The sequence below is a fragment of the Arvicola amphibius genome, chromosome 6 (genome assembly GCF_903992535.2).
Source record: "Arvicola amphibius chromosome 6, mArvAmp1.2, whole genome shotgun sequence".
Lineage (NCBI taxonomy): Eukaryota > Metazoa > Chordata > Mammalia > Rodentia > Cricetidae > Arvicola > Arvicola amphibius.
In genome coordinates this window covers 23,006,014-23,030,383 of record NC_052052.2, presented here as the reverse complement: position 1 = coordinate 23,030,383, position 24,370 = coordinate 23,006,014, and the positions used below count along the sequence as shown (strand labels likewise).

The 24,370-nt window shown below is 47.0% G+C and overlaps 1 protein-coding gene and 1 pseudogene across 1 annotated transcript; one reads left to right on the top strand and one right to left on the bottom strand.

The window, feature by feature from the left end:
- Positions 1–424: 424 nt before the first annotated feature.
- Zbtb8a (zinc finger and BTB domain containing 8A) lies at positions 425–21,614 on the bottom strand. Its single transcript, XM_038333747.1, has 5 exons — positions 21,492–21,614; positions 14,692–14,784; positions 9,699–10,519; positions 7,339–7,508; positions 425–1,070 (listed from the first exon to the last, which is right to left on the bottom strand). The coding sequence occupies exons 3-5, from the start codon at positions 10,516–10,518 to the stop codon at positions 738–740; spliced, it is 1,323 nt and encodes a 440-aa protein (XP_038189675.1). The 5' UTR covers position 10,519; positions 14,692–14,784; positions 21,492–21,614; the 3' UTR covers positions 425–737.
- A 1,260-nt stretch (positions 21,615–22,874) lies between these two features.
- On the top strand, positions 22,875–22,993 carry LOC119818115 (annotated as a pseudogene).
- The last annotated feature ends 1,377 nt before the right edge of the window (positions 22,994–24,370 follow it).

Here is a 24,370-nt window from a genome sequence, read left to right as displayed (position 1 = left end):
TAGGTGCCAGATCCCCTGGAAGTGGAGTCACAGATGGTTGTGAGCTGCAATGCTAGGAATCGAACATGTGTCCTCTGAAGAGCTTGTGCTCTTAACTGCTTGACCGTCTCTCCAAGCCCCTAGACTTGAAGGTTTTAATAAATTTCCTGTTGGGTAGCCAGACTCCCAAATTCTGTCTTATTTGGTTCCTTATGAGATTTAGGTTTAAAATGGGTTAACATTTTGCAGGCGGGTTTATTGGCGGGTGAGGGTGAGGGGCCCTGCCACCACGCTTGATGATTGGAATTCCATTCTACGTGGTAGAAGAGAACCAACTCCTACAAATTCTCTTTCGGCTCCCATACATGTCCTAGCACCTGCCCACATCCTCCTCCAAACAAAATGAATACAGAAAAATGTGATAGAAGATTGTCTTAAAGTTTTGTGATTTATTTAAAATATTTACTCAAAAAAGTTTGCTAAATAGATTTTTCCAATATTTAAGGAAAATGGCATCTGCACAATAACAGAAAGGGGAACCGATCATCCATCATGCCAGTGCAAGCAAGGTCTTCCCGGAGCAGCGATGTATTTCAGGGCGACAGTTCAGAATGGATACAATGACCTATTCGGAAAGCATGCAAGTTACATCAGGTCACTTCTAAGTCAGCAGGAGAAATCCATCAACGGAGAGATACAGATGTCCTTGTAAACTCAGGCACGCCAGCTCGGTGACGAGTCACTAGTCACGCTTCAGGCTACCTAATGTTGGGCTTGATTTCCTTTTCCTCCTCCTCCTCACTATCTTCAACTTGTTTTATGACCAGATCGGCAGACCCGTCCTCTACAATCTCCACATAGGATCTGTTCTCTTCCTCACTCAGATGCCATCTGGAATCCTTCTCTCCGTCCGCGGGGGACATGCAACGTTGCTCGGCCTCCAGCTCGACAGGGAGGCTGTCGATGCCGACTTCGGCCAGGCACTCGGTACACAGTCTGTAGCGCCTGGTCCCCTCCTGGACCACTTGTCCTGTGAGGTCAGTCACATGGCGTTTGCATTTCCTGCAGATAAGTTTGCATGCCTGGTGGATCTGCGTAGAGATTTAAGCAGTGATTAAAATAAAATTTTCAAAAGTGGGTTAGTTTGCTATTTTAGGGACCAGTTCGAACACTTAAGATGTTCAAAGCCATGCATTTAAATTCATGTTGACACCCAATTATCAGAAAAGCTCCCAAATGTCAGTGACACGTGTACACCATAGACACATCACATACCAGCTTTCTCCAAATAATGGCTGTAATGGTTTTATTACTATCGAATACCTAATAATTCTACACATCCATTAACCCAAGAGTATTTTGACTTGTGAGGAGGGGGTTCCTTCCCAGTGTGAAAGTTCCAAACACTATGTGCCATGTGCTGTTCTTTTTTAGTTTGTTTGTTTTGCGAGACAGGGTTTCTCTGTGTAACAGCCCTGGCTGTCCTAGAACTAGCACTTGTAGACCAGGCTGGCCTCGAACTCACAGAGATCCGCCTGCCTCTGCCTCCTTAGTGCTGGGATTAAAGGTGTGCGCCATAATGGCCTGGCTTGTGTCATGTTTTGTTTTAAGGACTTTAAAGAACTTTTGTTGTCATTTTATCTTTATTTTTCAAGACAGGGTTTCTCTGTGTATCCCTGACTGTCCTGGAACTCACTCTGTAGACCAGGCTGGCCTCAAAGTCAAAGAGATCCACCTGCCTCCGCTTCCGGAGTGCTGGGATTTAAGGCGTGCGCCACCACTGCTGAGCTGAAAAACTACTGTTGCCCCTGTTGTTGAGTGTATATGGGGGTGGGGGGAGGCATGTGCAGTTCTCTCCTTCCTCCTCGATGTGGGATCTGGGGATTGAACACAGATGACCAGGGTTTGTGGAGCAAGTGCTGTTCACTGCTGAGCTACCTCACTGGCCCTGTTCTAAAGACTCTTTATACAGTTTAACTTTGAGATTAAGCAAACAAAAAACCCAAAATTTACTTCGTGTACTTTTTTTTTTACTAGAGAAAGAAAAATATAATCCCAAGTAATAAATGTACCAACATTTCTGCAATGATCACTGGTTATTTTTGTTAATAAAAGGTTGGCTAGGAAGAAGTGGACCACATGGGGGAGCGGGGGAGGTTAGAAGGCTCAGGTCCTGATCCTGGCTAGGAAGAAGTGAACCACATGGGAAGATAGAAGGCTGGGTCCTGATCCTGGCTAGGAAGAAAATCACACTGGGGGATAGAAGGCTCAGCTCCTAATCCTGGCTTGGCAGCGCCCTTGTCATTTATTAACTAAGTGTCTCAGAACAAACTTAAACACGATAAACCAGTTTCAAACTGTCTTTCAAAATACTGAGCAGAAAAAAGTATTATCCACACAGAGGGGAACCTGACTACCCTGAATGGAGACAGGTTTAAATAACCAGACCACACTTCTTCCACACATCAGACAGTCATCCCTGCCTGCTTCTTTACCATTGATGGGGATGCTAGCCATAGGGCTGAAAGTGAAGATCAACTGACTTATTGGTCATGAGATACTTTGGTTAAAAAGTTAGATGGGCAGCTGGGCAGTGGGAGGCAGAGGCAGGTGGATCTCTGAGTTTGAGGACAGCCTGGTCTACAAGAGTGAGTTCCAGGACAGTCAGGGATACACAAAGAAATCTTTACTGAAACAAAACAAAACAAAACCCCCAAAAGTTAGATGGGGGCTCAAGATGACTCAGCAGTTAAAAACACTGGCTGCTCTTCCAGAGGACCTGGGTTCAATTCTCAGCATCTACCTGGTGACTTACAACCATCCAAAAGTTCAGTTTCAGGAGACCCAGGACCCTCTCTGGCTTCTGTGGGCATTATGCGTAAGTATGCAATGCATTTACATATATGCAGACAACACTCATACATATTTTTAAAACTTATCTATTTATTTAGTGAGGATTGGAGAGATTGGCTCAGTGTTTAGGAGCACATATTGCTCTTCCAAAGGACCTGACTGAGTTCAGTTCCCAGCAGCCACATTGGACAACACACAACTGCCTGTAACTCCAGATTCTAGAAAATCTGACTCCCTCTTCTGGCCTCCATGAGCACTGCACCCATGTGTACAAACCCATACACAGATACACACACAGATAGATACACACACAGGGGAGAGGGAGGGAGGCTGCACATTAAAAATAAGGTTTTTTAATATTTATTTATTATGTATACAATATTCTGTCTCTGTGTATGCCTGAAGGCCAGAAGAGGGCACCAGACCCCATTACAGATGACTGTGAGCCACCATGTGGTTTCTGGGAATTGAACTCAGGACCTTTGGAAGAGCAGGCAATGCTCTTAACCTCTGAGCCATCTCTCCAGCCCCTAAAAATAAGTTTTTTTAAGCTTCATTTATTATGTATACAGTATTCTTCCTGTATGTAAGCCTGCAGGCCAGAAGAGGGCGCCAGATCTCATTACAGATGGTTGTGAACCACCATGTGGTTACTGGGAATTGAACTCAGGTCCTCTTGAAGGGCAGGCAAGCCGGGTGGTGGTGGCAGTGCACGCCTTTAATCCCAGCACTCGGGAGGCAGAGGCAGGCGGATCTCTGTGAGTTTGAGGCCAGCCTGGTCTACAAGAGCTAGTTCCAGGACAGACTAAAAAAAAAAAAAAAAGATGTGTGTACACCTGGCCTTTTGTACAGCTGCTGCTTGGATTGGCACAGCAAGCATTTCATCCACCAAGTACTCTTGCCATTCCCACATTCACCCTTTGCTCTGAAAATAATGCCATTTAACTAAATGACAGAGGGGGAAATGGACAGCTGCAGATACCAGATCAGTCCCCAAGATTCATCCCAGCAAAGGGGCACCTGTGAGTGTGCAGAGGTGCGTGCATCGTACCAGCATCCCAGCAAAGTGAGCAAGATGTGCTCACGAACGACCAGTCCTCCAGTTAGTGTTTCCTACGTGACGCGCGAGATAGACATTGGCCTTAATGTGTTCTGGCCAAAAGTGCTTTATTTGAATCCATTAAGGATGAAACTTCAGCACATAAAAAGTACAGGGTGGCAAAAGAACGAGCTAAATAGCACTGTGTAGAGCTAGCGAACTCCGAGGTAGGATACTGTGTAAAATAAGTGGCTTAGTATTTTCAACAACCCAGTGTTATGAGGCAGGAGGGTGTGAGTGGGGGGAAATCATGCCAGATTAAAATACACTTATGGGTTTTAGCGATGAGATAGACTTGACTCTGGCTCAGACAAACCAGCTGTAAAAGATATTTGATGGGGAGTATGGGAGAATCAGAACTGAACTGCGTGCTCAGTCAATCAATCAAATTTTCCTGCAATGGAAAGGTAGCTATTCACTAAGCAACACAGGTGACATAACAGCATGTACAAGAAAGGCACAGAAGAAAATCTTGGGAGAATATATAATAAATAAATAGATTTCAGGCATGCGCCGCTATGCCCCTCTTAAAAGGCTGTTATTGTTGGTGGTGACTACATGATGTATGTGTGACCATGTGATTGCATGAGTGCCATGGGAGGCATGTGGAGATCAAAGGAGAATTGTTGGTAGCTGGTACTTTCAGGAAATGGTATTTTAGTATATATTTTAATATTAATATATATTTGCATATACATAAGTAAAAGATTTGTTTTTCTTTGTGGGTGTATATGAGTATATGACACGTGCATGAGTGTCCACAAAGGTCAGAAGAGGGTGCTGGCTCCCTTGGGATAGAGTTATAGACGGTTGTGGGCTGTGCAATCCTCTGTAAGAGTACTATGTACTTTTGTTTTTCTTTTGGGTTTTTCGAGACAGGGTTTCTCTGTGTAGCCCTGGCTGTCCTGGAATCTGCTCTGGAGACCAGGCTGGCCTTGAACTCAGAGATCTGCCTGTCTCTGCGGGACTAAACGGGTATACCACCATGCCCAGCTGGTACTATGTACTCTTAACCACTGAGCCATCTCCTTTTATTATTTATTGTGCATGTGTATTCCTGTGTGTGTGCATGTCATGTGTCAGAGTGTGTGGAGGTCAGAGACCACCTCTGGTGTCAATCTTTCCCCTTCTGTCTTGTTTGAGGCAGGGTCTCTCCTGGCTGCTGCTGCCTTGTAGCTGTCTCTGAGAGGTCCCAGGGCCTGAACTCAGGTTCTATGCTCACACAGCAAGCACTTTTACCAACTCAGTCATCCCCTGGCCCTAGTTTGGACTTTTTTTTTTTTTTTTTTTTTTTGAGACAGGGCCTTTTATACTGTAGCTCAGGCTGGCCTGGAATTGACTCTGTAGACTAGGCTGACCTCAAACTCATGGTGATCCTCCTGCTTTAGCCTCATGAGTACCGGGATTAGAGGCATGAGCTACACCCAGTCCATCCTTATACCTTATTAAACCATGAGGCACTGAGCACCGAACAGTACTTTCTGAAATTCCCTGACTAGGAGTGTCTAGTGGCCTTCTTACTTCCCTTGGAGACTTGGCAGAAGTTGATACAGACTAGAAAGAAGGTATAGTGGAGGCAGGCCAGATTCAGCCCGACAGAGGTCCCAGCAGGTTTTGGTTATCAACAGCAGATGCTGAGCATCTGGATAAACGGTGCTTCTGACCTTACACTTAGAACATCTATCCAGGTTGATCTTTGTCTCCCAGCAGAGAAATATACCAAGCAGATGAGATTTGATATGAACTAAAATAGAAATATATAAAAAAAAGCACCAAAAGAGTATCTCCTACTTCAAGGTCTCAAAGGAGAATAAAATTATTAATATATTATATATATATATATATATATATATATATATATATATATGCATGCAGGGTGTGATGGTGCACACCTTTAATCCTGGAGGCAGAGACAGGTAGTCCTCATTGAGTTCAAGACCAGTGAATGGATTTATACTTTATTTAGTGTGCATCTCTGTGTACATGTCTGTCACAGCATACATGTAAAGGTCAGAGGATGGCTTTCAAAAATTGACTCTCAAAAAAAAAAAAAAAAAGCTGGACAGTGGTGGCACAAGCCTTTAATCCCAGCACTCGGGATGGAGAGGTAGGTGGAGCTCTGTAAATTTGAGGTCAGCCTAGTCTACAGAGCCAGTTCCAGGCCAGGCCAGGGCTGTTACAAAGAGAAACCCTGTCTCGAAAAACCAGAATAAATAAATAAATGAATGAATGAATGAATGAATGAATGATTGGTTCTCTCTTTCCACCATGTGAGTTCCTGGAATTGAAGTGAGTTTCGGGTGTGATAGATGTGTCTTTACTCATTGAGTCACATAATAATTTTTAATATAACTTTATATAAATCTATGCATTTCTTTACAAAACAAAAATAGTATTTCTGGAATCATTTTTTTTTTACATCTTATTACTTGTATGCATGTGTGTCTGTGAATGTGTGTGAGTGTGAGAATGTGTGCCACGGTCCACGTGTGATGGCCGGAGGATAACTGTGGGGTTCCTCTGGGTTCTGGGAATCAAACTTGGGTCGTGAAGCTGAGATCACGGGGTAGCAAGGACTTTTACCCGCTGAGCCATCTCACTGGGCCAAGAGTTAGTGTGGTGCAGTTGTGGGAAGAGGCTTTCTCCCATGACTTTCGATGGGTGGATGTGTACTATACGTATGTGTACCTCTTTGTGTTCTACATACATGTGGAGGTTCATGTTTCGTGGCTTCTTACTGCTCCTTAACTTATATTTTAGAAGATTGTTAATTTACTATGTGTATCAGAGCATTTTGCCTGCATGCATACATGCGCAGCACAAGTGCCTGGTACCCATGAGTTCAGAAAGGGGTGTCAGATCCCCTGTAATGTAGAGTTACAGCTGCTTGTGAATTGCCATGTGGGTGCTGGGAACCAAACCCAAGACCGCTGGAAGCCCAAAGAGCAGCCAGTGCTCGTAACCTCTGAGCCGCCTCCCAGACCTCTCTACCTATTTTTATTTAAAGAGTCTTTAACTTAAACCGAAGATCACTGATTTAGCAAGAGTAGCTATCAAAGCTCTCCCAGGAGCCTCTGCTCTCTACTGTCCCAGGGCTTGAATTACATGTGTGCGTCCCCACCCCTGGATTATATTTTATGTGGGTGCTGGGGACCCACAGTTAAGTGATCACTTTTGTGTGGCAAGCGAGTCACTGCCCCATCCCCAATTTCCATTATTTAAGTAGATAAATGGGGGGAGGGGCGTAGCTCAGTGGTAGAGAGCTTGTTTAGCTGCGTGATGCAGTGCGCAATCCCCCAGGACCAGAAGGGGGAAAGAGAGAGAGAGAGAATTGGGAAAGAGAAAAGAAAAGCAGGTAAGTGCACAGACTTTACAGGAAGAAGAATGATGAAAACTCATCTACATACTGTTCGGAAATGGCTACTCAGATGGTCCAGCCTGCTAAAGCGTTTCCCACAAGCTTGGCACGGGTAGGGCCTCTCTCCTGTATGGCAGCGCAGGTGGCGTTTGAGGTCTGCTTTCCGCTTCACAACATGCGTGCAGTATGGGCACTTGAATCGCAGCCTGGGCAGATCATCTGTCAGAGACAGTTGGATTAGATCATTCAGAGACCATAGGAACACTTCTGTGAGTGTAAGGGATCCAAAGGCGCTGGTGAGCCCAATCTTGTGAGGGTCAAGGACAAACAACTTGTGTTAAGCACGCTGTCAAGTCATCCTGGGCACACACAAGTAACCTGAATACAAAGACCAGGTACATTTAAACTACCAGCTCTATCATTTTACTTCCACGCTAGATTTTAAATGAAAAAAAAAAAAAAAGGTAGTACCAGACTGTAAAACTACACACACAAGCCGAAAATAAAGCAATTAACTTTTTTTAATTAATTAAATTTTGGGGGTGGGGGTATTTCAAGACAGGGTTTCTCTGTGTAGCCCTGACTGTCCTAGAACCTGATCTGTAGACCAGGCTGACCTATAACTCAGAGATCTGTAACATGAGGGCCTGCTTGTTGGGGTTTCTGCCCTGCCCAGTTCCCACAGCTGGTAAGCTTCAAAGAAAATCATACAGAGGTCTCTATTAATGATAAACTGATTGGCCCTCTGTGCAACAGAGATCACCTGCTTCTGCCTCCCAAGTGCTGGGATTAAAGGTGTGCGCCACCACCGCCTGGCCTTAGCGATTCATTCTTTCTTTCTTTGTGTATTTATTTATCCGGAGGGTTTCTCTGTGTAACAGCTCTGGCTGTCCTGGAACTCATTTCATAGAAAAGGCTGGCCTTGAACTCACAGAGATCCTCCTGCCTCTGCCTCCCGAGTGTGGGGATTAAAGGCATGCGCCACAATCGCCCAGCTAGCAATTCATTTTTTTAAAATATGTATTTATTTTTATGTGCATTGGTGTTTTGCCTGTGTAAGGGTGTCAGGTCCCCTGGAACTGTAGTTGCAGACAGTTATGAGCTGCCATGTGGGTGCTGGGTATTGAACCCGGGTCATCTGGAAGAGCAGTCAGTGTTCTTAACTGTTGAGCCATCTCTCCAGCCCCCCAGCAATTCATTTTTAAGAGGGAATTTGTTTGTTAGAGACAGGTTCTCACTGTCAGTCCTGACTGACTTCAAACTCACAGAGATTCATCTGCCTCTGCCTCCCAAGTACAAAGATTAAAAGTGTGTGCCACCACGTTTAAAAGAGACTCCCCTCCTCAGCTGAGGACCGAACCCAGGGCCTTTCCAATTGCTAGGCAAGTGCTCTACCACTGAGGTAAACATCCAATCCCTATTTTTTTTAGATTTTTAAAGATTATATTTATTTACTTATTTGTGATGTGTGCATGTGCGTGTGTGTAAGTTACATGTTGGTGCACAGGTTGCCAAATTGAGCGTGTGGAAGTCAGAAAAACTTGCAGGAGTCGCCACCTGCGTTTCTCCTTCCGCTGTGTGGACCCCAGGGGTGGAATTCAAGGCTTGGTGGCAAGTGAGCCATCTCACCAAGGGCTTGCTTTGCTTTTCAGGACAGGGTCTCATGGAGTAGCTCTGGCTGGCCTAGCGCTCAGAGTGAGCATCCTGCCTCAGCGCCCCCGTCCTAGGACTATGTGTGTGAGCTACCACACCCAGCTGTAAGAGCTTGCTTTCTTCTGCTTATACTTTCCATACCCTTGCCTTCTTTTTATCCACTTGTTAATGCTTTTTGTTGTCGGGCTGAGACGAATCCAGGGCTAAGTCATGCAAAAGTGTGCTGCTGCCTCAAGACATTGTCAGGCATTTTTTCCTTTTGATTCTTTGTGTGTGTGTGTGTGTGTGTGTGTGTGTGCGCGTGTGTGTATATAATCTGATTATTCTTTTGACTGTCATTAAATGTACTCAGTATTATATTTTGAATTAAACATTTTAAATTCATGTCCTATGAAATAAATTTGAGTTAAAAAAAATATGACTTTAAAAAAAATGAGGTGCTTTTCCAGTGGACCGGAGTTTGGTTCCCAGCACCCATGTCAGGAGGCTCACAACAATCTGTAATTCCATGTCCAGGGCATCCAATAGGCTTTTCTGTCCTCTATGGACACCATACATATACATACACACACACGCACACACACACACATGCTCAAACACACGCAGGCACATACACACATGCAGGTGCGCATGCACACACGCACAAGTAAATATTAAAAAAAAATCTCTTAAAAAAAAATCACTTGGTTCAACTGCCATGGCACCTAAAACTAAGGGTATTTGGGTCTGGGGAGGGACTTAAGTTCTTCCGGGTACCTGGAAAGCTCCTGGATGTGACGTCAGACCCTTGGCTGTACTGGTAGCCAGCCGGCGCAGAGTCTACTTCAGCGTCGATCTGTACTTGCTCTTCAGACTGGGAAATGTGGCTGGAGGAATCGGACGCCCGTGCTTCTGCTTTACCCGACTTAAGATGAACAGGCTGAGAAGGCTGCGACAGTCTCAAGTGCTTGGTCTTTTTAAGGGCATCCTTCCTGTGTTCGTTGGCCAACGGTTGCTGAGCACTCCTTTGGGGCGCTGCGTGGTAACTGTACTTGGGCCACAACTTTCCACTTACTATACTTGGGCCTTGGTCTGGGCTCAGGTGAGAACGGGGAGATGCGCTTTCCTCCTGCCAGCTGCTACTGTAGAAAGAGGGGCGGTCCACACCATTCGAGCTGCTGTCCTTATCGGAGAGGCTGAAATAGCGATCTTTTTCTTTCTCACTGATGTCCAAGGAAGATTTAATGAAAGTCTTGCATACACTAATGACATCAGTCATCTGAAGGAAGCTCGCGGCGGACATCACCTCTATGACATTCTGTCCAGTAAGAGAGAGTTTGCCGGAGTAGACAAAGTCCAGGATAACTGTGAAGGTGTCCGGGGAGAAGGTCTGAAACGTGGCTGTGGCCGGCTGACTCGTCTCCTTTGAGCTCTGGGACAACAGCATCTTAAAGTAGCCGCTGCTAGCAAACAAGACATTTCGATGCGCTTTGAAGACCTTGCCTTCCACGAGAATACTGCAGTCACAGAACACGTCTTGCCTGCGCTGCTCGTTCAGTTGCTGCAGGAGGTGTGACTGGTGGGAGGAGATCTCCATTCTGCAGGGGAACGACACGCGGTCACCAGAGAAGAATGGCACGCGAGAAAACAGGACTCAGAAGGCTCGTTCCCTATCTAAACCTGTTCCTTCTTAGGAACACAGTCCCCAAGACACAGAAGATAGTGGGGTCCACAGGATCTGCGGCGCTGGCCTGAAGTCCCTGCTACTCAGAGGGTGAGGCAGGAGGATCGAGGCTCACTTGAGATACAGAGAGGGTTCAGGTCTCAGCCTAGAAAACTTGCAAGACAATCTCAAAATAAAACATAAATAAAATATCACTGTAGTGGAGAGTTTAGGCTAGCCCTGAAGAGTATCTACCAATATGCTCATTAATGTCACGTTCGCAGTTTCTATTAACAGGGACTTTGTTTTCCACTTGGAAAGGAAAGGGTTTACACATCGCAATCAGTCCGGGGACAGAAAAATCCACCTACAGGTACGTATTACCGTGGGAGAGTTCCCTGGTTCAGTCTCCAGCACCAACAAAACATGAGCCAAAACACCAGGCAAAAAATAAATAAATAAATAAACAAATAAATAAATAAAAGCAGTAGTGGAGTCTGCGCTCCCTTTTCCATGTGATCTATACAGCTTCTGCTGTCTCTGCAGAGATCTTAGCTTCTGAGGTAGACATGCTTGCACCTGAGAAATACTGCCTCGTTCCATTAAGTCGGGTTGTAACTATGAGTAATTCTCAGCCCCATTCTGGGCACCATTCTAAGCTAGCCTGCCCCAAAACAGAAAGTAAAGAAAACAGCCGGGGATGCAGCTTCGCGGCAGAGCAATTTCCCATAATGCATGAGGACTTTCACCCAGTCACCAGGAGCTTGAAGCAGTTGTCTGGAGAACCTGTTCTGCTGTCTAGAGAGAGGTGTAAGTGCAGCTCTGCACATGGATGCAGGGTGAAGGCGCTAGGCTACCAGGTGCATTGTTGGGGGGGTCGGCCGGGCAGTGGTTAGAGGGGGAGGTTGGTCAGGCAGCGGTTAGAGGGGAGGTTGACCGGGCAGAGGTGGAACATGATTTTAATCACAGCATTCTGGAAGCAGAGGCAGGTGGATCTCTGAGTTTAAGGCTAGCCTGGTCTACAAAGTGATTTCTAGGACTGCCAGGGCTACACAGAAACTCTGTACTGAAAAGAAAAAAAAAAAAGTGGAGCCCCTGGGTACTAAATGAGTCCTTGTGCTGCCTGCCTCAATTCCATTGTTAGCTTTTACATGTTTATCTCCAGCCTAAATTCCTAAGTATAGGTCTAAACATTCTGTAGCACGATTAATAAAAACCCAGAGACAGATTGGGATTCAACCTGAAGGTCAGAAAAGCAAAAGAGCCAGCCACTGGCTCTTACCTCTACCTCAGTCCGAAATGGCGATCCTGCCTCCAGGAATCTCAGAATGAGACTGAGAGCTGTCTCCTCCCTTCTCGAGGGCTGGAATTAAAGGCATGCACCACTACTGCCTGGTTTCTATGACAAACTAATGTGGCTACTGGGATTAAAGGTGTGTGTCACCATTGCCTGGTCTGTAAGGCTGACCAGTGGGCTGTTTAATTCTCTGATCTTCAGGCACGCTTTATTTATTAAAATACAAATGAAATATCACCACAACAATTTTCCCCTTGACACAGGGTCTCCCTGTATAGCCCCGTGTAGCCCTGGCTGTCCTGGAACTCGATCTGTAGACCAGGCTGGCCTCCAATTCACATGGATCCACCTGCCTCTGTCTCCCAAGAGCTGGAATTAAAGGTGTGCACCCCCACTGCCTGGCATGAGGAGCTTTTTTGTAGTGGGCAACAGTTAATGCAGAGACTCATAACTAGTCAAAGTGTTGTAGAATACGCTATTGTGACTATTCAGGCCTAAATGGCACATTTACTCAACCCTACCCCCAAGGTTCAGTGGAAAAGGGAGAGAGAATTGCAGGAGCCAGAGGATGGGAGTTGCAATGGAGTGCTGTCCTCTGGACATGGACTCACAGCAGCGTGGTGCCCCAATAAGAATAGCACAGAAGCATGGACGGGGAGAGGCTCACGAGCCCCAGTCTTCACTGAGGAGGCACTGGCACAGCTGTCCATGGCTACTGGGGGGGGAGGGGGTTGCGGCTCACTGATAGGCTGTCTGTTAGCCAATGAATGACCTCACGCTCGTGTGCATGTGGCCAACATTAACTGGATTCAGTAGGTTATGAAGAAGAAGGGTGGGGGTGACGAAGGAGGACATGAAAGTTGGGGAAGTATGGGGTACAAGGGAAGCTGGGGGTGGGGAATGGGCAGTGATATGGCCAAAATACACATATACAAGCAGGAAATTCTCAAGGAAAAACGTTGCGTTAAAATTTTGACAGTAAGTAGGCTTGGAGACAGCTGGACCTATGTTCCGACCCCCACAGCCTACAGAAATCCTGACGTCGTGGTGCGCATCTGTAATCCTGATGAGGACAAGAGCTAGGCATAGGCCAAGCCGTTTAGGGATGGGAGAAGTGTAAAATGTTCTCGGTTCTGTCCTGACCAGAGGGCACTGAGGATGGATTTCTCCCTTGGACCCCTGGCAATGTGACAAACAGAAACATCAATTTTGTCCCTTCTTAGGATTTAAAAAACTATAGGGTAAAATGGAGCTATCAGGGTTTTGAGACCCATTGAGGGAAAACTATTATTAGCTCCTAGTCAAAAGAATGGAACATGAGAACTATGGCGTTCTGATGTGCCCTAAAGACGGGAATATTATACTCTTGTCTCTTCCCCCGAGAGTTAACCCCGCTGGACTACTACTCATCACCTGGGTAGGAGATCATTCCCCCAGGAAAGCGGATTCACCAGAAGAGATGCTAAGCAGTCGGGAGGAATGATTATCCCCCTTAATGAGATCATGGGCTTATTCCAATCTCGATGGAGTGGGCTGCAGAGCCTCCAGCACACAGCACTGCCAAGCCTGCCTGTATAACTCCTGTCTGTCTGTCTGTCTGTCTGTCTGTCTGTCTACCTATCATCTAATCTATCTACCTCTCTACCCTCTTCATTTCCCTCCCCCTGGCAGCTGCCAAGATTTACAGCTTGCTTGCCTTGTTTTTCTTTCCAGTTCTAATAAAATGGCCCTCCAGCTTCCTTCTGAACCTATTTCAAAATTATTCTCTTAAGGAGACTAAGGATGCAAACGGGAATCCCAGTTTCCCCAGTGACAATCCCAGTGCTACCTTGGTGAGATGGGACGCAGGGACCAAAGACACCACAGGAACGTGGGGGCTGGCCAGCCCAGCATACAGAGGCAGCAAACAAGAGACCCTGCCTCAAACAAGGTGACCATTGAGGTTAAGAGCACTGGCTGCTTTTCCAGAGGACCCTAATTCAATTCCCAGCAGTCACAGGATGGCTCACAACCATCTGTTACTTTAGTTCCAAGGGGCCAAAGGTCCCCTTCTGGCCTCTACATGCATGCAGTACATAGACATACATGCAGGCCAAACATCTATACATGTAAAATAGAAATTGTATTTTACTGATATATAGAATTAATATTTATATTAATGAGGTAAAAGATTTAAACATTTCACATTTGGTGAGGATGAAGCACATTGGTAGAATACCCAAGGCCAACCTCCAGCACCAAAGCAATGGTTTCTGATGTCGGATTCCCCTCTGTATGCTGTGAATATGTTTTATCACCATTGGTTAATAAAGAAGCTGCTTTGGCCTATGGCAGGACAGAATATAGCCAGGCTGAAAGAGATATATAGAGTAGGCAGAGTCAGAGAGACACCATGTAGCTGCCCAAGAAGCAAGAGGTAACAAACCATGAGCCTTGTGGTAAAATATAAAATAATAGAAATGGGGCCGGGCGGTGGTGGCGCACGCCTTTAATCCCAGCACTGGGGAGGCAGAGGCAGGCGGATCTCTGAGTTCGAGGCCAGCCTGGTCTACAAGAGCTAGCTCCAGGACAGGCTCTAGAAACTACAGGGAAACCCTGTCTCGAAAAAACAAAAAAAACAAAAAACAAAAAACAAAAAAAACAAAACAAAAAAAAAAAAAAGAAATGGGTTAATTTACGATAGAAGAGTGATCCAGGAATATGCTTGAGATATTGGCCAAACAGTGTTGTAATTAATATATTTTCTGTGCGATTATTCAGGTCTGGGTAACGGGGAAATGAACAGTCTCAATCTACAGGTTTTCTCATACCTGGAATGTACAGATGCTAGTCTTGACACCTGAAGATTATTGAAGGCAAAGAGGAAAGACTCCAAGTCAATGATGTCACAAAAGGAGCTATGTCTGTGGAGAGAAAGGAGAGACACACAGAGTGAGTTTTGGTAATAAGAGATGTAATCTGGTAGAGCACTTAATTATTTATTTATAGTTTAGGCATCAGTGTTCAGCATGTAAAAATAGATATTTTGGCCCAGATCATTAGTTTTAAAAAATAGCTCTGGTCAGTGGGGATGGTGGCCCATGCCTTTAATCCCAACATTAGGAGGCAGAGGCAAGGGGATCTCCATGAGTTTGAGGCTAGCCTGGTCTACAGAGGTAGTTCCAGGACAGCCAGTGCCACACAGAGAAATCCTGTCTCTAAAAGACAAAACAACAATAGCTTTGATGCTTTGGATTGCTCTCTAAATAAATTAACATGCTTTAGTGCAGGGTAGAACACACCTGAATCCTAGCACTTGGAACAGGGTAACAGGAGGATCAGGAGTTCAAAGCTAGCCTTGGCTATTTAGTGAGTCTGAGGACTGCCTTAGACCTTGCCTCAAAAAAAAAGATAAACTGGCTACAAAAGAAGTTTAGGAAACACTGGCAATTAGTGCAGCAGGCTGGAGATTGTGAACAAAACTGAGTTGGAGGAACAACTGGTTTTACTGTCTGTTGGTTGCGACATCATGAAGCCGAAATGGGCTTCCTATCTTTGATCCTCCTGCCTCAGCCTCCACAGTATTAGATTACAGGCACGTGTTACCTCCCATGCACAGGAAATCCAGGAGTCTGAGAGAGGAAAGCTTCTTGCCATGGGGAAAGTTCATCTGTTAGCCAGTCCTAAGGAGCTAGGAGAACCTGGGTGGAACGGTTACTCTGACAACTTTTGGGCTTACCAGGGCGACTTAGGAGTAAGTCTTTGTTGTGGCCAGCAAAAGTGAATTCTAAGCTATCAGAGAGAACAGGTTTCTAAGCCTAGATTGTGTCCCACACAGTTTTTACATGCTGATGAAATGTCATTTTGTGGGGACAATCACCAAGTTCCACCTTAACGCATACTCAGACACCTCTAGAACTTCCTTTAGGGAAACTAAAAAGTACATTTCCCAGACTCCTTTGCAGTTAGTCTCCCCCACCCCACACACCATCCCCCATGTAAAATATCAAATCTTTTATGAGAGCTTCAAGGCAGAAATGAGGCGGAACCATTTTCCCATGGCTGGACCATTAATGCCGGCAGACATGTTTATGGAAGCTTTCATGGCTGTTAAGACAGCACATGGGTTGTACATGTATGCAAATATCATGAATCTCATTAATGTAGACATTATGTTAACAATTGTAATTCTTGTTTGATTCTTGTTTTTGAGACAGGATTTATCCATGTAGAGTTGGCTATTCTGGAACTCACTCTGTAGACCAAGCTGGCCTCGAACTCAGAGATCGGCCTGCCTCTGCTGGGATTAAAGGCATGCACCACCATCGCCTGGTTGGATAATCTTACTATGTAGCTCAGGCTAGCTTCCAATTGTGATCCAGTTATAATGATCTTTTAAAACACACACACACACACACACACACACACACACACACACACACTACAGCAAGTCTTTCTTGTAATTTTTAAATTACTATCATTTGTTACTGTGTTTGTGTTGTCCCATGTGCACACCCCATAGTGGGCGCCTGAAGGTGAGAAGACAGCTGGGGGGAATAGACTCTCTCCTGCATCCTGGGGGCTCCAGGGATCAAATTCAGGCCATCAAGTATGGCAAATGTCTTCACCTTCAGAATTGTCTCCCTGGCCTCCAATAATTATTATATTATATTTTCCAATAAGTTTTTCAAGCATGAAAATCAGAAGTCAGGGCTGGGGAGATGGCTCACAGGATGGGCGTGCACTTGCTGCTCTTCAAGAGGACCCAAGCTCGGTTCCCAACACCTATGTCAGGAAGTTCACAGCTGCTATAAGAAACTAAGGCACAAGAGAAATGACTAGAAAAAAATAGCACTGGCTGCTCTTCCAGAGGACTGGGGTTCAATTCCCAGCATCCACATGACAGCTCACAACTGTCTATAACTCCATTTCCAAGGGCTCTGACACCCTCACACAGACATATAGTCAAAACACCAATGTGGTGGTCCTGCACACCTTTAATCCTAGCACTCAGGAGACAGAAGCAGGCAGATCTCTGAGTTCAAGGCCAGTGTGGTTTACAGAGCTAGTTCCAGAACATCCAGGGCTGCTACACAGGGAAACACTGTCTTGGAAAAAACAAAAAACAAAAAATTAGCTTCTTTTGGCTACTGTAATCAACATGCCCCGTGAAAATAGACCACTGCATCCCAGTCCGTTCTCACACAGACTGCCCCTTTCCTGCCTCCTAAAAACCACACCTGCAAATTCCTTTGCTGCTCTTTTCTGCCTGGGTCATAAATCAACCACTTTTCTTCCCTGATTAATCAAGGATCTCTCTATGAAAATAGGTGTGTATGGGGGGAGGGCTGGAGAGATGGCTTAGCGGTTTACAGAGCACTGACTGCTCTTGCAGAAGACCCAGGTTCAATTCCTACCACCCACGTGGCAGCTTACAACTGTCTGTAACACCAAGATCTGACGCCTTCACAGAGACATACATGCAGGCAAAACACCAATGCACATAAAATAAAAATAAATAAATTATTATTATTTTTTTTTTGGTTTTTCGAGACAGGGTTTCTCTGTGGCTTTGGAGCCTGTCCTGGAACTAGCTCTTGTAGACCAGGCTGGTCTCGAACTCACAGAGATCCGCCTGCCTCTGCCTCCCGAGTGCTGGGATTAAAGGCGTGCGCCACCACCGCCCGGCAATAAATTATTTTTAAAAAAAAAAGAAAGAAAAAGAAAATAGGTGTTTTGTGTGTGGTCCATGCCTAATCCAGGGTCTGAGAAGGAGCATCCGGCTGTGTGCTGGTCCTTCAGGAAGTGCTCAGTAAACTGGCTCCTTACTACTTGATACCATTTAGCATACTTCACAATGGCAAATAGCATCCTACATGAAGACTTATTTTCTGCATACAGGACTAAGCCACAGGCATGGATACTGACTTCCAGATTTTCCTTTTTTAGTAGACTGATCTTACAAGTTGTATCAGTAAGTTAGACTAACTCAGGGCCCATCCAAAAGTCAAATGGGACATTTGCAATATCTCTGCCCTAAATATCTATAGGAGTCCCAAAGAAGATTACAGAAGCCAAAATTCCCATTAAGGTGGAGGGAAAAGACAATTACATATATTTGAAACCATTAAGTTTGAGGGTCTTTGGAATAGAAAAAAAAATCATGCAGATTTTGGTAACAAGTAAAGCCTGATTCTATGCACAACATTGAGCCAGAGCAGAGGCTCTCGACCTTCCTAATGCTGTGACCCTTTAATACAGTTTCTCATGTTGTGGTGACCCCAACCATAAGATGATTTCTGATGTCACTTCATAACTGTAATTTTGCTACTGCTATGAGCCATAATGGAAATATCCGGTATGCAGGGTGTCTAATATTCGACCCCTGTGGGCGTCGCGGACCCAGGTTGAGAACCACTTATCTAGTGTGTTGATCTTAGCAAAAATCCCTAGCTCCTAAATTTGAGCTAACTGGAACGGCAATTGTGTTCTTTGAATAGTGATTGTACTCTTCAGAGGATGTAATTCTGGGAAGATTCGGAATTAAGTCCATCTTAAGAGCCATGCTGGAGAAGGCTGCGTCTCCTCCAAAGTTCATGCTGAAAGTTAATTCTCTGAGGGGAAGTATTAAGAGGAGCTTTTAGGGGGTCATCAGGTCACAGGGTACCTGCCCTCATGGATGGGATTAGCATCCTTATGAAGAGATTCAGAGAAGTGGGTCTGGCCCCTCTTCATCCTTCTACCCATCTTACTAATGTGGACACGGAGTTGACCTCATGGTGAATGTAGGGACAGGTACAGTCCTGGAGCAGGGAGCACCCTTCATCTGCCAGGGCACTGCCAACACCTAATCATGGACTTCCCGGCATCTACAAGTGTGAGAATAAATATCCGTTCTTGTTTTGTTTTTCGAATACAGGGTTTCTCTCTGTAGCCCCGGCTGTCCTGGAACTTGTTCTGTAGACCAGGTTGACCTCAAACTCCTGCCTCTGCTGGGATTAAAGGAGTGCGCCACCACCACCCAGCAATATTTCTTCCTTATGTGTTACCCAGTCCCAGATAATTTGTTTTAGCAGCATGTATGGGCTACAGGGTCTAAAACAGGAAATCTTAGAAGTAAATATAAGAATATTTGCTGGCACACACCTTTGATCCCAGCGCTCGGGAGTCAGAAGCAGTCAGATCTCTGAGTTTGAGGCCAGCCTGGTCTACAGAGTGAGTTCCAGGACAACCAGGGTTACACAGAGAAGCCCTGCCTCAAGGGAAAAACAACACAAAAAGCACATTTAACAGCTAGGGAGATGGCCCAGTGGTTAGGAGCACAGGCTGTGGTTAAGAGCACGGGCTGTGGTTAGGAGCACAACTGTGGATAAGAGCACTGTTTCTCCAGAGGATCTGGATTTGCTCCCCAGCGCCCACATGGAGGCTCATAACCATGTGCAACTCCCATCCAAGGAGATCCAGCACCCTCGTCTGGTACCAGGCATGCACTTGGTACACAACGGGCAAAACACCCATTTAAAACTTAAAAAAAGAGAGACTCCAAACTATAGCTGAAAGAAACCTCAGTTAGAAGATGATGTTTCATTTGAGTGATGTCCAAGTATCAGAAAGAAGACTACTCCAGGCAAAGCTAAGAGCAGGTGCAAAGGCCCTGAAAGGGAACAAGACTGGTGCGGGAGAACGGGTGGGGAGAGCAGGGCCACCGGTAGTACGTCTACAGTGCCCCTGACTCGGATGGCTGAGGCAGCAGAACGAAAGTCCAAGGCAGCCATAGGCCACTCAGAAACCCTCATCTCAAAATAAAATTAATTTTTAAAATGAGGCTAGGAGGTGGCGGCATACACCTTTAATCCCAGCACTCCAGAGGCAGAGACAGGCGGATCTCTGAGTTTGAGACCAGCCTGGTCTACAGATCAAGTTCCAGGGCAGGTAAGGCAACAGAGGCAACTGTCTGTAAAAAAAAGTAAGGGCCTGGGGCTGTATCTCAACAGTAGAACATTTGCCTAGCATGTGCAAGGCTCTGAATTCAACCAGGCAAAACATACACACACAGACACACAGACACACACACAGACACACACACACACAATGAGCCAAATTCCTATAAGGCCTTGGAGACTTACAGGCTTTATAGGCCTTTGGCTTTTCTGGTAAGATGTGAAGAAGCATTTAAAGCTTGGAGAGGGTTGGGCAGATGGCTCAGTGGTAGAGCTCCTGTGTACCATGTATGAAGCCCTGGATTCAGTTTGAGCAGAAAATAGTACCAGGTGTGGAGATCTATGCCTGCAACCCCAGCACTTGGCAGGTGGCTGCAGGAGAATCTGGAGTCCAAGATCATTAAAAACTACACAGATTTTGGGCCAGCATGGGGTACATGGGACCTGTCTTCAAAAAATAAATAAAAATCACAAAGAATTAAAAAAAAATCTAACCTTAGATCAACCTCTTTGAATACTAAAAAAAAAAAAAAAAATGCCATTGAAAGAGTTAAAACAGACTGAAATTCGACTAGTTTATCCCAACACTCACAAGGTGGAAGGAGGAGTATCAAAATTCCAAGGCTAGCCTGAGCCCCGTTTAAAACAAAAAATAAATAGGCAGACAGCAGTAAGATTTAAGTGATAAAGATCGGTGAAGGTTTTTTGGTACTTGGAGACTGCTCCTGGGGCTTCTTCCTGCCTAGCAGTGAAACTCCGCGCTTAGAGTCTTTCCTTCGTCAGGTAGAATATACAGACTGAACTGGTAGTCGCCTCGGAAGAAATTAAGTGAACTATTTCATGAAAGTGAAACCACTCCATTTACTAGAGTACTGCAAATATAAAGACTTCTAGGTGTTAGCGGCGTGTGCGGTTGGGTGCCCGCTAGGTGTGAATCCCATTCCAAACACGTCTCGGAAAAGCGAGGAATACAGCTAACCGCACAGTCAAGGGCGAGTAAGCGCGCCAGACGCGAAGGGACCAAAGCAGACAGTGTCGCCAGGTGGGAGATGCCAGGCACATTCTCCCGAGAGCCAGCTGGAGCTCCATACTTCTGCCCTCGGTTCTAAGCCCCGAACCGTCGCGTCGTGATTGAAAGCAAAAGGATGGAGAGCGGAGGGAGTGAGGATGCCGGGCTGCAGCGCCCCGCGCCCCGCGCCCCGCGCCCCGCGCCCCGCGCCCCGCGCCCCGCGCCCCGCGCCCCGCGCCCCGCGCCCCGCGCCCCGCGCCCCGCGCCCCGCGCCCCGCGCCCCGCGCCCCTCCCCCCGCCGCGGCGCCCGACGGCTGCGGACACGCCCGACTCCGTGGCGCCGCCTCCCCACCGCCGCCGCCAGGAGGCTCCGGCGCCTTCCCGCCTTTCCCGGGGCCCGGCCAGGGCGGGCGCCGGCGGCGACGGCGCAGCCATTGTCCCGCAGCCGCGCCCGGGGCCGCCGCCGCCCGCGCCTCCTTTGTGGCCGTCGCCGGCCCTCGGAGTCGCCTCTCTGCGCCCCCGGCTGCAAATGGCGCCCGGCCGCCCCTGCGTCGCCCCGCGCACGGGCCACGGTTGCATCCCCGGGGCACACCCCGGCGGCCCCGCTGCCCTCCGCCAGGCTCTCGGCCCGGCCAGCAGCCCCGACGCCCCGGCCACCCTCCGCCCGCCAGCGCCCACTTACCGCGGGGCTCTGGCTGCTCGTGCGCGCTGCGCAGCAATTCCCGGTTCCCGGTGGGGGAAGCACCCCCTTCCGAAGCCGAGGCTGTGCGCCCTAAAACAAGTAGCCCCAACGTGGGAGAAACAAAAGGTATTTGCTGACGTGGGCGTTGGACAGAAACGCCCGAGGGCTGAGGACACAATTAAAGGGGCAACGCACAGATTTCAGGCACCAACCAGCAGCTTCGCCCACTCCCCCTGCCCGTGCCCACACCCGGCTGCACCCTCCACAGGCACTGGGGCGCCCAGATTCCCTAGCAGTTGACTGCGGATCATTCTTTTAGTCGGGAGCTTAAATTTTAAAATTGTACTTTACGTTGGGAAAGGCGCCTCCGGAGGGCAGAAGGGCTGGATTTCTAAGATGTGGGGATATTGGTTTAAGGAGAGAGGGAGGGACTTAGGCGTGCCCACAATTACTGTATAAGTACATGTGACATTATTGTACTTAAGTTTAGCAACGTCAAATGGAAGAAATTTCCACAAAATTTCCCCATTTGTTGAAGCACTTATTCTAGACAGGGATAGCCTTTTAGAAACCTTCGTAAGTCCCCGGCAGGCCATTTGAAAAGGCAAGCCTAGAGAAGCTGAGATCCCGAGAACATGATTCTTGATATAAAACTAGAAAAAAAACAGAAGGATTTGTACTTTTCAGTACAAAAGTTGATCGAATATCAAGCTTCTCTCCGGACATGTCCCTAATATTTAGGCCGCAAACATCAGGTTATGCATTTTCTATAACAGTAAAATCGCTGAATTTTCACTCTACACCAGCATAAATTCTAGAAACTAAATTAGTTTCGTTATTCCTCATACTGGTTGCCACTTTTTGAGTGGTTCCTTTCCCAAGTACTTGTCCTGCGGTCAGGTTTTTGTGTCTGTGGTTTCCTCTTTGTTGTTCAGTCACCTCTGAAGGTCACACCTGTTCACTCCAGGGGGGCTTTGTGATGTAGATGCGTTTCCTCACCTTTTGAGATAATGGAAGCTTGTTTGAAAACCAGTAGCAAGCCTTTAATCCCAACACTCTTGGAGACAGAGGCGGGCAGATCTCTCCAGCTAGAAGCCACCCCAGTCTTACACAGTGAGTTCCAGGACAGCCAGAGGAACAAACTGAGACCCTTTCTCCAAAAGAGAAAATCATTCGTGATCAGCATTGCTGAATGTGCAGTTCTGCTAGCACCTCCATTGAAGGGTTATCCCAGAAAGACCTAACATAATAGCAAAAGCTTTCTGCAGCATTGGGGAGGCAGAGGCAGGCAGGTCTCTCTGTATTTAAGGCCATCCTGGCTTACAAAGAGAGTTTATGGCTAGCCAGGGCTTGTGTAGACCCTGCCTCAAAACAAAACACATTCAGCAGCCAATTAAGCCAACCAGAAAGGTCCCTTTGCCCCATGAGGGGCCTGGCGTGCAATAGTTGCACAGAGCAGCCTTTTACCTATGTGGTTGTCCTAAAGGAAGTAGGAAACAATTCTCCAGCTGCTATTCCTGTTTCTGATCTGGAAGCGATGCCCAATCTAGACTGCAGACGGGATGCAGGGAGCTTTTGGGAAGCCCCAGGGCACAAAGGCCAGGGTTCCCTTAAGCCAGGTCACCCCGTCCTCTGCACCAAGCTGCCTGATGAGGAACTTATGCTCCAGGTCCCACCTGGAGGCAAGTTCAAGATCCTGGCCTCCAGCTGATCCACATCTCAAAGCAGTGGGGCTCCATCAAATGTAATGCAGGTGAATTTGAAGACATATTCCCTGAGAAACGGCTCCTTCCCGATGGCTGTTGGGTCAACTATATCCTCTGTTGTGGTCCCCTGGACAGTGGCCGGCCTGCATTCCTGAGGGCATCCGCTGTGTTCTCCTGTACCCCACCAAATCGTGTGCAGTAAGAAATCTCTCCACTGTGGGAGGAGGCGGGGTTCTTTCCTGGCAGAGTTTTACTTCTCCCCGCACGCCACCCTCAACTCCCGGACTCAAGCAGCTGGCGAGGGAGGTGTGTGCCTCTGCACCTGACCAAAGGTTTTATTTTAGTGTTAGTGAATACAGACGGCCAACAGAACCAGGCGTGCTGTAAGGCCAGCAACTGGCAAAGGTAAAACTGGAGAACCCGGCATTCCACGCTAGCCTGTGAGCTGTCACCCATGTTGGGGTGGGCCTTGGTGATGCCTTTGAGTCATTTCTGTTCCTGTAAGTCACCCCAATAAAGCTCATTGGTTCACCAAGCTGGGCTGTGATGGTGTCCATACTTGAGTCTGTTGTGGGTTCCCTATCTGGACCGAGTAGAGGAGTGTGTTTCGTCTCCCCGAGGAAAGTTTTGTCGCCCCACAGCGGTGCATGCCTTTAACCCCAGCACCTGGGGGGGCAGAGACAGCCAGATGACTGTGCGTTCAGGCCAGCCTGGTCTACACAGATAGCACCAGCTAATCCAGGGCTGTCAAGAAAGAAAGAAAGAAAGAAAGAAAGAAAGAAAGAAAGAAAGAAAGAAAGAAAGGAAGGAAGGAAGGAGGAGGCTAGAAGAGCGGATTTTGTCTCCTGTTCTATTTTGTTTACTGGAATAGAAGAGTCTCAAAGATCATGGAACCGGCTTGGACATGTTGAGAACGAGGGATCTCCGTGACACGGTTGCCGTCTTTGACATCCTCATCCTTCCTGCATGCACGTCATCTGAAAGCCTGGGGCAGTAGCTCCAGGGTCAGGGCCTCAGGCTGGGGTTTTGTCATTTTAGCGCAGATCAGGATCATGTGACAGATCAGGATCATGTGACAGATCAGGAACATGTGACAGATCAGGATCGTGTGGGAAGAGGGGAGTTCAGTTGGGAGGACACCTCCATGGGATTGGCCTATAAGCAAGGCTGTGG

What these genes read in the sequence shown, in the direction of transcription:
- Zbtb8a (XM_038333747.1), bottom strand. Translation starts at nt 10,518, where the DNA reads ATGGAGATCTCCTCCCACCAGTCACACCTCCTGCAGCAACTGAACGAG. An exon ending in CACATCCAGGAGCTTTCCAG is followed by an intron (nt 7,509 to 9,698) that starts GTACCCGGAAGA and finishes TGTCTCTGACAG; the next exon opens with ATGATCTGCCCAGGCTGCGA. An exon ending in TGAGTAGCCATTTCCGAACA is followed by an intron (nt 1,071 to 7,338) that starts GTATGTAGATGA and finishes ATCTCTACGCAG; the next exon opens with ATCCACCAGGCATGCAAACT.